General features: G+C 62.4%; 1 protein-coding gene across 1 annotated transcript in view; it reads right to left on the bottom strand.

Moving 5' to 3' along the window:
* The window catches only part of SCUBE1 (signal peptide, CUB domain and EGF like domain containing 1), a 107548-nt gene that overhangs the window by 48708 nt on the left and 41914 nt on the right, over positions 1 to 16926 (bottom strand). Inside the window, exons 4-5 of the mRNA XM_090272287.1 lie at positions 16477 to 16611; positions 999 to 1124 (exon numbers count right to left, since the gene is read on the bottom strand). Coding sequence (XP_090128413.1) covers positions 999 to 1124; positions 16477 to 16611 — 261 coding nt within the window. The remainder of the gene's footprint in view (positions 1 to 998; positions 1125 to 16476; positions 16612 to 16926) is intronic.

Here is a 16926-nt window from a genome sequence, read left to right as displayed (position 1 = left end):
GGGTCCCCAAGACTGTGGTGACCGTGCGAGGGCACCCATGGAGAGCGGACGAGCCCGACAGAATCACAATGACTGAGGACAGTGCACCAACCAGGGCTGCTGTCCCCTCTGCAGAATGAAGGGCAGAAAGCAAGGCCACTTTCTTAGGAGAGCAGGTCAGCCGCCGCGTCCCACTGCCGCAGCCAGGATGGGCCACTCCCTCTACAGGGAGCTGGATTCGGGCCCCTCTGGGGAGCCCTGCCTCCGGCCAGAGCCGGGCATGCTCACAGCAGCCTCCCTCCGCTCTGTGCAGACACAGCCAACATCGCAGCGTCTGGGCGTCAGCTGCCCAGTGAGCAGAGGCCTCAGCCCAGCCCTCTCCACGCACCGACGGAGGCCGCGCTGGGACTGTGGCTTCTGAGGACTAGCTGAGTGGGTTTGGCTCCTGTCCTACTTCGCTTGCTGGCTCCGACCCCTACTGGGGGTGCTGGGTGACTCCACTGCAAGGCTGCATTACCCCTGGGCCCTGATGGCCCCTGCGGGTACACTGTGAGTCCTGGTCTTAGGCCCTGGGTGGGGACCCTCCGGAACCAAGCTCCTGTCCTCCTTTATATCATCCTCGTACTGAGGGCTGCCCGAGCCAGCCAGAAGCCTGAGCTCATAGACCCTGAGCCATAGCCCCTCCGTTCCCTCTGAGAGCGAGGGCTGAGCTGATGGGTCTCTGGGGTCGGGCGGAGAGGGGTGCTGGCAGGGCCACCGGATGGGGCCCCACGTAAAACTCAGCCCAGCTCCGGGGCTGTGTGGGTGGGGTGATGCCGGGTGGGAAAACCTCAAGCCTAGGGCTCACGGCCCCGTCCCTCATGCCTCCCGGACCCCTTCAGGGGCCCTGCCTTTTTCCCCACCCCCGGAGGCTGAGAGCCCTCCCTGGGCCACGTCCAGCAGAGACTGGACTGACCTCCCACAAAGCAATGGCAGGAGACGCATGGGGATGTCTGCCCCATTTGCCTCCATCTACCTACGTGTGCAGTCCTTCTGGTTTGGGGCAAGGTCAAAGCCGGGCCTGCAGTCGCAGGCCACCCCACCTTTGGGCGTCTCCCGGCAGATGTGGGCACAGCCATGGTCTTTGTTCATGCAGTTCATACCCTCTGGGAAGAGACAGACAAGAGGGGGGTTGGGGACCGGGAGAGAGAGGGAGAGAGAAAATTTCAGGCTGCAAAGAGACAGCCCACAAAACATCGCAATCAAATGGAGTGCCCTGGGCAGCTCCGGGCGCACACTGCACACACGCACAGGCTGCGCACCAGCCATCCGGACGGAGGGCCCCGGGGGCACACCAAGGATGCGGGGCCCACGTCTAGACCCAGGCCTCGTTCGGCGAGCGGCAGCGTGGATGGCGGGGACAGGCCCACCGGGGAAGTGCTCCTACCCTGGGTCGGGATGCAGGCTGTGGTCTATGGAGCTGCTTTCAGGCCAGGGCTTTGGGCGGTGTCCCAACGAGAGTGGGGGTGGGCGGCATCAAAATGGTGGTGGTGTGCAGCACCTCTCAGTTTGCGCGGGGACGCCACGCGCTCCGGTGGGGCAGGCTGAGGCCCAAGCCCACACGGCCTGAGCTGCCCGCCACCTCACGCCGGCATCGCCAGTCCTGCTCAGCCCCATCTCAGTGAGTGTCTGCACGAGTCCCGCCCCGGGCCTTGGAGCCTCGTCCTCGCCACCCCCCGCCATGCGCGACACTGCATGCCACCCCAGCGCCCACACAGTCGCCAGAGGGCCTCCCCGTGTGCCCGGTCATTGCAGTGCTGCCCTCAGCTCCACGTGCAAAGCCCTGCACAGAGGGGCCTCCAGCCCCACTCATGCGCACGTTCCCCTGCGCTGGCACCCCCGCCCCCACGGAGCTCATCCCAGGCTCAGGGGCACATGTCACCATGTTCCTCTTCTTGCCTAACATTCCTGCCGGTTGTCTGATGCTACTTTTTAAAGCCAAAATGTACACAAACCACGGGCACCTTTCTCTCCGTGGTCTCATCTCAAACGGGCAGTCAGTGACTGGCCTCCCTGCTGGCTGGGAGCCTTCAGCTGGGAGGAGAGCCACAGGTAAACCCCTGCCTGCCACGGCGTCTCCGCCCTCCACCTGCATGAAGCCTTGCCCACGGTCGCCCTGCCTGGCAGCCCTCCCAGCATGTCCTCTGGCCAGACTTTGGAGCCCTGTCCCGCACAAGGCCAGCCAACTCCCAGTCTCCCCTCCTCCTAGGCTCTCAAAGCCTCCACTGCGGCCCCAAACCCCAGGCAGGGACATCATTCTAGCACGCTCTGGGGCCCCTCCTCCCCTATACAGGCAAGTAGCCCCTTCAGAGATGGGGGAACCATGATCACGATGCCTGCCCTGGAGGCCCACGGTGCGCTGAAAGGCACCACGTGTCTGGACAGCAAAGCCCCACCCGCCTCCTATGCTGGGGTCCTTGCTGAGTGTGGAGCTGCCTACGGGTTTTGAGGGCAGGGACCATGAGCTTGTGTCTCTGGACACCCGGCCTCTGCACACCACCCAGCCAGCTCTGAGGGCACCGGTGTGATGGGGAGAACAAGGTCCCCTCCCCTCAGCCACCCACAGTTCCTGGGACAGCCCCCCACCCCTGGAGTCTTGACCTCCCCGCCCTGGCTGCCTGGAGTGGCGTGGGCCCCTTTCGGTTGACCCCAGTTGACGTTTATCTTCCTGGTGATTTGTGAGGAGTTTCCAGAGTTTATTAGGTCCAAGGTCAAGTGAGAGGGTGTAGGTCACAAGTCCATCAAGAGGCCACCGGCAGATGAAAGGAAGAGCTGCTGTCTGCCCACGCACTGCCCTGAGGCCTGACTGCCACGTCCCCCTGTGAAGAGCTGGCCTTGGACGGAGGCAGGAACCCCGCAGATGGGGACACATAAGTGGCCTCCTCTGCCTCAGCAGGTCTTCAGAGAGGCTCCTGGCCTGGCGAGGGTTTGGCCAGTGGGTGGTGGCCAACGAGCAGCTGCCCCGCCCATCGCCAGTGGTGGGCCGAGGCCGGGGGCACCCCTCATGCCCTGCTCATACGAGTTTTGTGGCTCCATGGTGCCCACAAATGTACAGAGTTGGCTTCCAGCTTCCTCCTAGCTTCGTCACTGACCACCTCTCACACGTACCCCGTGGCCTGTAATCCCACACGGCCGCTGACCACCCCGGAGTGCCCATCCACCCCTTTGCTTGTTCTGTCTTCCATAAACAACATCCTGAGCCTGTCTTGAACCCCAACAGCTGTGCAGCGCCTTCCGGGTCCCCACGCCACTGTGCCAGCCTTCCGGGTCACCCACGCTGCGCGGGAAGCTGGCACCACTCAGGCAGACCTGTGTTTCCTTCCTCAGCTGGGGCAGCCCCAGGGCAGTGCTAAAGCTCAAGCTTCTATGCAGTGGAGAAAGGGAGACTAAACTTCCTTTCCCAGCAAAGAATCACAGCTTACAGGAAACCCTGCTAATCAATACCAATCATACCTTTGTCACGGGGGAGCTGATGTGGCCCTAAACTTGGGACGCTAGACAGAGTATTCAGCTTTAGAAATCGCCCCACTTTCCCCCTCGCCATGGACCTGCCATCAGGTGACCTTTCTCTCTGAGAGTCCACACTCATTAATGACGGGCCATGGTGAGTGTGAGCCAGGAAGCTCTGTGGCCCCCGGCCAGGCGGGGCCTTCTGGGCAGTGGTGCCCCCCTGCTCACGGCGCTGGTGTGGCGGCTGTGCTGTTCCTCTCTGCTCCCAGTGCGACGCCGATCAGTCTCGAGGGCAGGCTGCCCTCTGAGCCTTCTCAGTGGCCTCACTGTCCAGCAGGCCTGCCCAGGGGGGACACTCTTGTCTCCAGAGTGAATGGAGCTGGAAATGGAATACCTGTGCCCCTCCTCCACGAGGGCCTGGGGCAGAGGCCAGGCTCCTACTTGGGCAGCGCTGTCCTGGGGAACAGGCCACCAGCCAGGCCCGCATGGCCCCAGGTCTGCCCAGCCTGAGCGCTTCCGGAGGCTGTGCACTAGGAGGCGGTCCTGAGACTGCCTGGGCCAGGGGCCGTTGTTCCTGGGGCCCAGCTCCCTGTCCTGAGGTGGGGGAGTAACCGCAGTGCCGGGGGCAGCAGCAAGCCCGGTTTATCTCCTTTCCTCGAGGGGAAGTGAGAGATCATCTCAGAGCCCTTCCCAGAAAGCCCGGTCTTCAGGGCCCGGTGCCAGCCAGGCCAGGCTGCCCGCCAGGTCGAACCTAATCCGATCCAACCCGTCCAAATCCAATTATGTCCTGCAAACTGGGACCGACTGTCTCGCTGGTGCCCAGGGGCAGGGGGCAATGTGGAGACACGCTCTGCTGCCACACTGCCAGGTCCCAAAGCAGACGCTGCCCCTTTCTGTGTGACCTGGGGTAACCATGTCACCTCTCTGGCTCTCATCTCCATCTGTGTGGAAGTGGGTAGGCACAGGACCTGCCTCCACGTGCTCACTCACTGCACCCTCCCCTTCCCTGGGCCAGGGAGGCTAGCGAGGGGGTGCGGGTAAGGACTGCAGGGCCCCCTCCTGGGCAGGCGGAGCCACGGAAAGTGGTAAGTGGGGCAGCGGCACACGTGTGTGCTGCGAGAGCTCTGGATGCTGCAGGGAAGTGGGGCGAGACTGCAGGCAGGAAGCAAGAGGGAAGCTGCTGCTACTCCTGGAAGAGGGGACGGGGCCTGGGGAAGAGGCAGGGGGCGCGGGGACAAGAGGGAGGCCAGATACGGGACACATCTGAGAGGCCCTTCCTCTGACTTTTCCAGAAGACGTGAGATAGGGACTTGGGCTCTGATGAGGCCTTCATGTAACTTAACTCTCGCCATGAGCCTGAGAAGTGGGCGCTGCCATGCCCGTCGCCCCCACAGGCACGTGAAGGCTGGATCAGGGTGGGGGAAGGCAGGCCAGGGGCACACGTGTGCGAGGTGGGGCCGTGGCCGTGGCCCGGGACAGTGCCTCCTACGCCCACTGCCCTGCTTCCTCCTGCTGGGCTCCTCCCAGATTCCTGCCTTCTCTGGGCCCTGTGACAGGCCTTGGCAGCCCTTTCCCATCATTCCACCAGAGTGTGCACAGAGTTCAACGACACAGAATCTGCCTGTCCCGGACCAGCGTGGACATTGTGCTCTGCAGAGCAAAGTTCACGGACGAATCTGAAGCAGGGCCGTGGGAGGCGAGCCGATTCGCAGAGGAGCCAGTCTTTCCCGCTGCCCCCGCTCAGGATAACAAAGCTGGAATGTGTGCCTCCCAAGGGTCGTTGCTATGGTGACTTCATCAATAACATCACTTTCTGCATCCATGTCCCTTAACCACTTGGGAGAAAAGAGCAATTACCTTGCTCTGCCCCTCCCCCATCCCCACCTGGGAGGATGGGATTTCCCTCCCCTTCACCTCGCCAACAGAAGAGCATGCAGCCTAGAAAAGAGGCTGGATCCTGGGGTGGGTGGTGGCCGGAGCAGGCCAGACCCAGCAAGCTGTCCAGGCCACCAGGGTAACCAAACGCAGGCTCCACGGGCTTTGAAGGAGAGCTGGAGTTGCAGGCCACGCCTCAGGGGGCAGGCACAGGGACAGTGCAGGGGCGGGGCTGGCGACACCGGCACCTTCGACCGGAGCTGCCTGCGCACCACGCTGTTCCACGTGCATCCGGTGTGCCATCACCCCAGCCACCTGTCCCACTGTCCCCCACCCGTAACACAGGAAAACCACGGAGCCACAGAGCGTTTAAAACTGAGGCGAGGCGAGGTGAGGGGCTGGGTGGGGGGGCACGCCTGCAGCAAGACGGGATGGGGGCAGCTCTGGGCTGCAGACCCCGCCAGCCAGAACCTTCCTGCGGGCCGATGACAACCACGGCCACTTTACTGAGTGCCCCTGGCCACTATGCATTCCACATGAACGATCCCCTTTAAGCCTCGTGACCCATCCCAAAGTCGGTGCCATGATCCCCACTTCGCAAGTGAGGAGAGCAGGGTGAAGAAAGGCTGGCGGCTTGCCCACGGGACACTGCGTGGGCATTCCCGTGCCCATGGGGGAGGGGCAGGGGGGCCCGGGCTGACCTAGCCCCCGGCCTCCCCGGCTCTGTCCACATTGCCACGTTCTGCCTCCCCAGGCCCATCTCGAAAGCCAGCTTCTTCAAATGCCCACTTCCCCCCCCAGCCCTCCGCGAGCCGGGCAGACATCCCATCCTCCTCGGGGCCCCAGCCCGGGCCTGCCGAGGGCTGGGAGCACGGCTGCTCCTTCCCGACCCCCCAGCCCTGCCCCGCTGGCATGGAGAGGGGCCTTCCCAGGATCGCCATGCAACATAAGCAGCTTTATGTTCGCTTTACAGAGCAGTTCAGAGAGGTTAGCAATTTGCCCGTGGTGCCCTAAGTAGGAAGCGGTGGAGCCAAACTTGAACGCTGTTCTGTCTGACTTGAAGACCTGCCCTTCTCCAGCTGTGGAGGGAGCTTTCCAGGCCATCCATTAGACTGTGAATTCCCACGGCTAAAAAGCCTTCCATAGGCCCGGCCCCACCCAGTGCACCCAGGGTTAGGCTGGAAGTCCTCTGTATGACACTCAAGGTCCCCTCGAGCCCCTAGTCCAGCCAGGGCCCTCGTGTTAGGGACCTCTGCTGTCAGTCTGCTGGGGCTGCCCTCACTTCTCACGTAGGTGCCTTGAGAATGTACTTTCTCCTGCCTGGGACACACTCCCTTCCTCCTTTGAAGGACAGCTTCTGACTGGTCTTTTGAGATTTTGTTTGGGTGTCACCTCCCCTAGGAAGCCCTCTTTGATTCCCCCATTTGTGCCAGTCCCCAGGCTGGATTAGGGAACCAGCCTGGGCCTCCATGCACCGCCTCCCTCATGGCACCCACCACACTAATTGTAACTGCTGGGTCTGCTGCATCTCCCTTACCCAGCTGGGGGCTCCTTGGGGAGCCTGGGCCCAAGCCCCAAGTCAGCTCTTTGCCCCCCGGGCCCTGCACAGTGCCTAGCCCCGAGTGAGGATCTAAGCAATGTTCACTGAGCCCACTGCACTAGCGAGGGGCCTGGGCCTCTACATCAGAACAGGGCCAACTCTCAGGCAGGAGGGTGTGTGCCTGCAGGCCCAAGCCCTCGCTGCGCGGCCCGCCCACCTGCCCACAGGTCTGGGTCTGCCTCCATCCCCAAATTCTGCTCCAGCAGCACCTGCACCCGGCGGTGCTCTGACAGCCTCTCATTAGAAGTCCTGGGCTTCAGCAGAAATGGGGCTCTGGATGGACACCAGCCTCCCACCCCTGGGGCTGCGACTAGTCCTGGCCCCGGGAGCCCCGGGAGCCCCGGGAGCCCCGGGAGGTGGGAGGGAGGCTGTCTCACAGCTGTCAGGCCACACGCGGCCCGGTCGTGTAAGGTGTGTGGCTTCGGAACCTGCTCCATCTCCTCCTCTGCTTCATTAAAGGGCAGTAAAGAGGGGGTGGCCCCAGCTCAGGGTCCCCCAGCAACTACCCCAAGACACAGGTGGTGCCCAATAAAGTCTGGCCTGTCCCCTCACCCTTCACTGGTTGACTGTGGTGCTTGTCCCAGCAGAGCCTCACCCTGGACCCATGCCCCGACCATCTCCCAGGGCCACCTTTCCCTCCTCTTCGTGCCCCTGAGGTTCCCCAGCCAGTCACTAGGCGGCGCCATGAGCACACCTGTGCCCCTCTGAGGCCGGGGTGGCCCTTGGGACCACAGTGGCCTGTGAGACCCTCTGGCCTCCCGACATTTCATTCACCCTCAGGCTCCAGAAGCTGGAGAGGCCCTTCCCTCTCCAGGGCTGCCAGACTTAGCAATAAAAACACGGTATGCCAGATGGTTTAATCTGAGTTTCAGGTAAACAGGAACTTCTTGCGTATAAATATGTCCCAAATGTTGCGTGGGTCATATTTAAAGAATATTTGTTATCTGAAATCCAGTTTAGATGGGTGTCCTGCATTTGATCTGGCAACCCTATCCCTCCCTCCATAGGGACCCTAAAGGAAGCCATGAGGGAACAGTCAGGTCCCATGGGGGCCATGGCCTTCCCATCACCAGTGACAAGTCTGTCTCTCCCTCCCAACAGGTGACCACATGGAGGAATCCCAGGTATGGGAGGGGCCAACATGGTGGCCCCGAGAGTGTGCCCACAGAAGCCGCAGGGGACCTGGAAGGAGAAGCCAACCAGAACTCTGGGCCGCACTATTGGGGGAGTCTCTGAGGACATGAGCATCTCCGGTATGGGGCTGCTGCTTCTCTTCCGTCCCCACCCCTCGCCCCTGGGCTATGGCAAGGAGCGCGGTGGCCATCCTGGCTCTGCCCCACACTAGTTGTGCCTGCTGCCCGGTCCTGCACCTCCGTTCCCTCCTAGGAGCAAAGGGGTGGCAGCTGTTATCTCCCAGGAGCCTCTGAGGATGAAAGGGTATCAAGGGCTTGTACACAGTAGGAGCTCAATAAATGTGGAGAAGCACTGCCTTTTCCAAGAGTTCGTATCAAGGTCAGGCACAAGCCCCTCTGGGAACTCAGCCAGCTCCCACCATGTCTTCTAACTGGGACAGACTGCCGAGCTGCCACGCCACTAGGTGAACAAACGCTGAGTGCACCCTGGGCCCGCCCTGGGACGGGGCCCTGGGAACAGAGGTCCCAGGGAGGAGAGGTGCTCCCGAAGAGGGAGCAGCTCATGCCGAGGCACGGAAGCGTGAGCCAGGGAGTCTTTGAACTTGGGACAGATGTGGACGCTGCTGCTGGCGAGGCCTCAGCTGGCCTGCAGGCTGCAGGCGGCCGTGGGAGCAGGGCCTGGGCACGCCCTCCCATGCGCTGTGTGGGCTGCTCGGCAGGAGGGTAGAGCGCTGTGTGAAAGGGACCCACGCGCAGGTCTCCCTCAGGAGAGGAATCGGTCCCCTTTCTGCCCCCACCGGGCTCCGCTGCTCCCTGCCCCAAGCCACACGTAAGAAACACATTCGTGCCCCTCCCAGGAGCGCCCACCCCGGAGCCCTGAGAGAGGGCTGAGCCGCCCAGACCCACGTGGCCGTGGCGAGAGGGAAACAGGCCTCAGCGGCAGAGCGCGCTCTGTAGGGCAGCGGGGGGCACGGGGAAGAACTGAGGGGCTGGGAACGGCGCTGGAGGCAGAGCAGTGAGCTCACACCGAGGCCCGTAGCCGGTAAGGCACACAGGACAGGGCTCCCGGGTCACAGGAGCAGAAGGCAGGCGGGGACTAGGGAGCAGCAACTGCGCCGTGGGAGGTAGTGAAGCCAGTGCTTCTGACGTGGGAGGGACCAGGGTTTGCTGGGCTGCGTCATGCGGGGCACAGTGTGGAGAGGAGCCATGGGAAGGTCCTGAGTGGGGAATGACAGGGCCAGTACGTCTAGATCAGTGGCTTCGCCTGTTGTCCGAAGGCTGGGTGGGGCAGGGAGATAGGAGGCAGACACCGCACTAATGCAGTGGAAGGGGGAGGTGTGGTCCCAGGCAGAGGGCGGACAGGCCAGGTCCCTGAGCCTCAAGGGGCTCCCTGCTGCGGGCAACCCCTGTCCCTGCCCGTCCATCCATTTGCATGTTCAGCATCTTTGGTTTGCATGGTTGGCCAGACGGGACTCAAACCTTGACTGCTACTTCTTCACTGTGGACAGCTCTGCGTCTTGGCCTCCACTGTCTCACCTGCAACGTAGGGGTAATGGTAGGGACAGGGCACAAGGTTCTTTTCAGGGTCTGATCACTGTGTCAAAGTCTGGGCACAATGCTTGACACGTGGTGATGCCCAGTGACAGCTGACAGTCACTCAGGGCCACAGTGTGTACATATCATCTCATTTCGATCCTCATAAACAATTCTAACTTGAACACCAAAGTGTGTCCCATTATACAGGTAAGAAACCGAGGCCCTGGGGCCAGGGCTGAAAGGGAGCCAGGGCCAGAGCCTGCTACCTGTGGGCCTGGTGCTCGCTCTCTGCCCTGCGCTGGGCATCCGGGAGGCCGGAGGGTCTGCAGCACTCGGGAAGCCCCCCCTGCCAGCGCCATGGAGTGAGGACTGGGCTCTCCGCAGGGCTGCCTGGCCACGCTGGCTGGAGGCCAGGCCAGAAGAAGGGCATGAGGCTGGCTCACCCGCAGCCACGGGAGTTGTTTATGGGGTGGGAGGCTCATAAAAAATAATGGGCTGGATTTATTGCCCCCGCCTCAAGGGCCATTCCGGATGGCACAGGCCAGGACAGGCCTCCTCCGGCAGCACCAGGAATCTGCCCGCCAAACTCGAGAGCTGTTTCTTCTCCCGCCCACCTGGTCTGCAGCGGGCAGGGGTGGGGTTAGCCATGCTGTGGGCCTGGGTCCAGGCCTGGCCCAGACCCTCAATGCGGTAATCACGTCCCGGGAGCCCGTGGGAGCCTGCCTGCCATGCACAGTGGCAGGATCCTGAGTCGGTATGTGGCTGGGGCAGCAGCTATGTGGGGAGGGGCTGCAGGCCTGTCCCCAGGCTTGTCTGTCCAGGCGGGAGGTGGGCTACAGTAGAACTGGCTTTGTCATCAGAAATCTGTCCCCCGTGCTGAGTACTGCCCCCTCGGTGTGCCCCAGTGAGGCTCTGTAATTCCCAGGGCAGCCCTGAACATCCGGGTGAGCAGGAGTGTGACAACTCTGAGGTGCAGAAGGGTAGGGGGCTGGGGGTTGCGGATAAGGGCCAGGGCAATGTCTGGGTGTCTGGTCTGCCTGCAGGGCAAGTGAGAGCAGGAGCTGCCAAGTGGAAGACAGAGTCTGGAGGAAGGTCAAGGACCAAGCTGGAGGAGTGTGGGGGAAGGGCCCAGGACATGGGCTGCGGGGGCAGGGCAGAGAGGGCAGCTGGCCTGGGAGGCTGCTCCTACCAGGGAACCCCTGGCTCTGCCCCCGCCACAGTCCCCGGGGTCTGCATCTGAGAACTCTCCAGGGACCTTTGCCAAGGAGCCCCTCGGCCAGTCCTGAGGTGCGCTGGGCTTTGAGCAGTGGGCTCAGATGCCAAGGGCAAGGCTCCTTGCTGCAGCTTACTCCAGGGGTGAGCGGGCAGGGCCTCTGCCCCACCCACTGCAGGAGTCTGGGTGCTGGGTAGAGAGGCGCTTGCTCTGGTCTGCCGCTCAGGGGCATGCGATCTCTGCTGACTGAGGGCGTGCAAACAAGTGCTTCCTCCTGACTCCTGCGGCCCGCGAGCCTGCTGCCGGCCCTGCGCACACGGTCTGGTCAGCACCTGTCCTCCTGTCTGCCACCCCTGCAGTCTGTGGGTGCCGGGGGGAGGGGCCCTGGCACAAAGGTGAGGCTTCGCAGCATTGCCCACAGAGTAGAATGCAGGAGCCCTGCCCCTCCCCAAGCCCGGTCACAGGGTCACTGAAGAGCAGTACGGATGGCAGAACGCTGCTGTCTCCAAGCCCCCAGAACACAAGCAGAGAGGTCAGAGACTCCATCCAAGTATCCCGAGCCCCGACCCCCACGAAGCCCCAGATGCCTGAGCTTCCCCTCACACCAGTCAACTGCTGGCGTCTACACGGGCCCCAGGCTGGGGCCAGGCCTGAGCCAGCTGACCGGGAAGGAGGTGGGCACCCGCACTCTGCACAAGCCATCTCTGCACACCTGTGTGTCCGGACCCTGAGCAAGACTGCTGAGCAGGGCCCACGTTTTCGGCCTCATGAGAAGCTGGGATCCTGCTTGGATCCCCCAGGCCCCCCCCAGGGTTCCTTGCTCTGAAGAGAACACAGCTGCATCTTGCCCAGGGTCAGCCACCACTGAAATGTCCCACACCTAGTGACACGGGTAACAGGCCTCCCCAGGGTGTAAAGCTCTGCAGAAGGTCCTGCCTGCCCTGCACCGCCTCAGCCACCCTCCCCCCACCCACACTGTCCCTCAAGGGCTGCCAGTGCCACCTCCCAGCAAGTCGCTTCCTGCCCTGGCCCGGCCCCCGGGGCCCACTGAACGTCCCACAGTGCGGGTCATGTCCCGCTCCCAGGCTGGGGTGCCGTCCCTTTCACAGCAGAGTCTGAGCGCTGCCGACCAGCTTCCCAGCCGGCTCCGCCAGCTCTGGGTCTAGGTCCAGGCTCCAGCACCCACTCTCTCTCCCCCAGGCAAGGAAGGCTGCCAGGACGCCGACCCCGCTGCTCAACCAGCACAAAGCTGACACTTGAGGGGTCAGAGAAGCCCGTTCAGAGCCGAGGGGCCGGCCTGGCCTGAAGGAGGGCCGGGCAGAGAAGAGCAGTGGCATGAGCCCAGGGAGAAAAGAGATGGGCACTGGGGGCCGGAGAGGCCACGGGCCGGGGTGGAAACAAACTCTAAAGCAGCCACAGAAGAAGAGGATCAGGCGCAGGAGAGGGGCTCAAACCTGAGCCCCCTGTCCCTCCAGCACGGCTGCACGGTGTAGAGAAGACTTGATGTCAAGCCAACGCTGGCACCTGCCCTGCCAGGCTCCATGGCCCTGAGGCAGCCACCAAACCGCCTCTCCATCGGACGGTGCTGGGGTGTGAGGGCCCTCCCTGCTTCAGACCCCGTCCCAGAGCTCAGGCCCAGGAAGGACGAGGCGGGCTCCACAGGGTGTCATTGCTCCTGTCTGGAGTTCCTGCCTCTTGGTGTTCAGAGCCCCACTCCAAGTTGGTTTTCAAGGTCAGCTGCCTTCAGCCCGTTACTTTCAACCAAGGTCTGGTTCCAGCTGGGCCAGCCGGCACCTTACCCTCTACTTCCCACCACTACGCCCGCTGCCACCCAGTCCCCCCAAGGCCCTAGGCCACGCTGGCCCCTCTGCCCACTGCCTACCTGCCCACGCTCTGCCAGTGGGCCACCTCAGAGGCCACCTGCACTGGGGGGCTTCTCGGATTGCTCTCCATTGCCCCCAGGCCTCCAGTCGCCAGCAGAACCAAGTCCTCTCTGAGCGGGCACACTGCTGGCTGAGCCCCTCAGCACTGCTGCTGTTGGGGGCCCACGCTGACCACCTAGCACTCCCCACCACGCCACACCAAGCCGTGCGTTTAAGAAAAGAAGCAGGCATGTGAGAGGGAGACAACCTGGAGGAGCAGGCCCATCCCTTCTGGGACGGAGAGGCCCCGGGCACATGACCACGCTGAGGGGCAGTGGAGGCTGGGCTAGCCTGGCCTGGCCGCCCCAGGCTGTGGAGACGAAGAGGGGCCGTCACTCCCTGCTATGCTGGAGGCTGAGCGGGAGGCAAGTGATGGGGCCAGAACCAGAGCCTGGAAGCACCACACAGAGGGCAGGAGCCGCAGATGCCAAGAGCTCTGGGTCTCATCCTCCCTAGCGCGGGGGCAGGGGAACAGCCTGTGTCCCCAAATCAAGCCTGAGTTCTGAAGAAGCTGCCGCTGCTCCTGACCACTTCAAAGCATTTCCCCAAAAGGGTCCCTCACGTGCCTGGGATGGATGACTGGTCCCAATTCATAGACAAGGAGGCCCAGGGAGGCAGGAGTGGCTGCAGAGGCCATGTGGTCAGTGGAGATGGAGAACGGCCGCAAACCTAAAACTCCCATCCCCAGCCTGGCCAGACCCACATGCTTTGGGCCAGGGTTTGTGCTGGCGCCTGGGAAGCAGGGCCACTTGGAAGGGCTGAGCCGCATGGCCTCATTCCTCAGTAACTAGCCTGGACTGACCCTGGCTGGCCTCATGCACGCATCCAGCCGCCTCTAATCAAAGCCAGCCTGCATGCTTCTCCTCTTGCTCAGGGCGGGGGTGGGGGTGGGGGTCGGTCTATCAAGGGCTGACAGGCATCAGGAAGAGTCAGGTGACAGGAGGAATCTGAACTGCCAAATGGCTCTGAACTCAGCAGCCCTCCCAGGAGCCACAGGGATCGTGCAAACCAAGCTGGAGCTTAGCACCCGGATGCGCTCTGATTTTGAGCGCTAACGATCATTATTGTGCTGGACACACAACTGTGGACGACTGCTGCGACCGACGGGGCTCCGGGAGAGGCAGCTGGCCCAGGCGGCCAGGCCCCATCCCCACGCACAGGCGTAACGAGTGGTCAGCCCACGTCCCGTGCACTTGACCTGTCTGCTTCAGACCTTCTCCGTGGCCTTTGGGAACCCTGGAAATGCTGCCGCTTGTCCTCCCAGAGGTGTCCACAAGTCTGCAGTGTTTCAGACTGATTCATCGCCCAGATTTAAAAATCAGGACATTCACGCAAAAATTCCAGTGAGGGGAGAGACTTCTTTTATCACCATGCTGGTTAACATATTTTGGGGTTGAGGCCCCGAGTCTGTATTCTGGTTAAATCACGATCCCTGGCTTCAAGTAAAAATCTGGACCTGGTTACCTGGGGCCTTTGCGTGGGGTGAGCCATGTGGGCTCAAGGCTAGTCCCTGAAGTGTCTGAGTTCTCCTAGGAGTCCTCCACTCTCCCCTCCAGCATCGTTTCTCTACTGCTGCCTAACCAGTTTCCCAGGCCGCATGAAACCCACATGAAACCTGCACTCCTGCCTTGGTCTGCAGCCTCACGGGGCCAAGCTTCCCTCTCCTGGGCTCATCTCCCTTTGGCTCCCATGCTCCACCATCCCACTGTTCAGCCTGCTTTTCACACCAGCTCGGTCCATTTTCCACCTCAGGGCCTTTGCACACACCCTGCCTGGCACGCTCCCCCAGCCCCTCCCATGGCTGCTCTGGCTGTCATTTGGTTTCAGCTCATGGGTGGCTTCCTCAAAGAGGCCTTCAGCGCCTGCCTATTTCTGTCCATTTCTCCACCCTGTTTCTCCTTTATCATCTTAGCACATCACAGCCGGAGACCTGGGCTGAAATCCTGACTCCGCCAGGTCTCTGTGGTGTGACCTGGGGCAGTTCCGCTCCCCTGTCACCGGGTCACAGCAACCCCCCCACCTGGCCTGGCTGCTCCTGCCTCACCCCGCTGCCCTCCCCCACCCCCGCTGCTGCTGAAGTCTGTTTTGTATCGGCCCTAGAATGACGATGCGTATAGGTCACACCAGGACCCGCTGTGGACAGGACATGACCACCACCGCATGGTGCTGCTCTCCCTTCCTGTGCCCACCTTCGCTTCCCCTGGATCCTGCCTGCGGGAAAGCCACTCTTCAAAGGGACAGAGCACACGCAACCTCGCTGAGAGGGGACTTGATAGCCTGCTCGGAGCAGCCGCCCTGTGAGCCCTTCCTTGATGAGAGCCGGACTCCCCTCCCACCACCACCACTCACTCCCTTCCCCGTAAATCTGTTTCTTATAAAACCTGAGTGGGGCCCAGGGTCCTCATCGGGGGCAGCTTGACCCCAGAGCCCCACAGCTGGGAGGTCTTAGAAGGGGCAGACTCGCCGCCCGCGTGGGCTGCTAGGGAAGCCTGGACAATGGACTGGAGCACCAGCCAAGGAACACGGAGCCTGGTTTCTATGTACTTCTGGGTACACGGCAATGCTACGGGTTATTGGGTCTGCCCAGCCTTTGAAGAAACTGCCTAAACAAACACTTAGAATTCTAAGGAGTCCAGTAAAGTAGTTCTGATGGATTACCCTGGATCTTGTACTTTTTAACTGTATTTTCTTCCTCAAGACCTGCTTTCAGATATAAACCATGCCCAGAGCCCCCAGTTGTCACCTCACGGCCTCTGTCAGCTTCAATGCCCGCTGGGCTCTCTATATCCAGGACCTCGCTCCACTCTTCAAAGGCCCTGCAGGGCCAGCAGCACGTCCCCGTGTGGTGGATGAGGACGCTGCAGTTCGGAGCCCTTGCAGGGGGCTGGCCGTGGGGCTGTCCTGTCTGCCTTCCACATCAACGCCCTTGACCACGCAGAACGGCCAGGCCCCAGGAGCGCCGGTCCTCTTCCCCGCCCTCCGCCCGCCCGGCTGCAGCACTCAGCCCGCTCAGACACTCTGGGCCTTGCCATTGTCCTAAGCAAACAGGCCTCTGCCTTTACAAATGCCGCTCCCTCCGCCTGGAAGCCCCTCTCCTCTAAGCACGCAGGTCTCAGCTTCTGGCCACTTGGTCACACCTCACAGCCCTGCGGCTTTGGGCCCACACTCTGGCCGCCACTGCCCTGACACCAAGGACCTTCACCTGCTGGGCTCGGCTGCAGGACGGGCTCCACCCCAGCCTGGGCTGTTCCCAGGCTACCTGTGCAGTCTCACTGCTCCAGGGGGCAGCAGGCTCCCGACCACGAAGAGCCCCCCTGCCTCGCCCCCACCAGCTGGAGACCCGTGAACACAAGGCAGTTAGTCCTGGAGGCTGCCAGCCTCACAGAGACTGAGAACCGGCCACTCAGCGGTCAGGCCTCGAGCCCCGCTTGGGGAAGGGAGCCATGGAGAACAGGGCGCCACTCTTTCTGGCTGCAGCCAGCCCCCAGCCTAGAAAGGAAACGGCTTCTCAGGCCACAGCTGCCCATGTGTGGCCCTATCTCGTCTCCAAATAAAAACACCAGAAATACCAACAGCCCGACGAGCGGGGGAGGGCAGGTGCTGGGAGGAGCCCCACGCGGAGGCAGCACCAGAGCACGGAACAGCCATTCAGGCCACCAGATGGGGCTTTCCGGGTGCCACTGCTTCTGCCGGGGTGGGGCGCGCCCGGTCGGCACAGGCCGTACTCACCGTTGGAGCGGTGGATGCAGGTGTGCTGGTTGTCACTGAGGAAGAAGCCACTGTGGCACTGACACTCGTAGCTGCCCATGGCATTGACGCAGACCTGCTGGCAGCCCCCGTTGTTGTCCTGGCACTCGTCCACATCTGCAGAAGAGGAGGGAGGGCAAGAGGAGGTCACACCTGCAGCTGCGAGGGTTCGACAGTCCCCCTGCTGCAGGAGGGGCTCCCGAGCTCCCCTACGGCAGCACCCCACGGCGGTGCTCCGCAGACACACTCCGCAGAGGCAGACAGTCACCACGGCAGTCACGCCAGCGGACTCTGACTCTCCTGCGTGCCTGGTACCGTACCTGCATTAACTCCTCTAGTCCTCACAGCGACCCTGTCAGTCAGATCCAGGTGCTAACCTGTTTAACAGGTAAGCAACCTGAGAGACAGAGCGGCAAAGCCACCTGTCCAAGG

This window comes from Furipterus horrens, unplaced genomic scaffold, assembly GCF_987537825.1.
Source record: "Furipterus horrens unplaced genomic scaffold, mFurHor1.1.pri manual_scaffold_4, whole genome shotgun sequence".
NCBI lineage: Eukaryota > Metazoa > Chordata > Mammalia > Chiroptera > Furipteridae > Furipterus > Furipterus horrens.
Note: the sequence above shows the minus strand (reverse complement) of the source record. Positions and strands in the feature narration are given on the sequence as shown.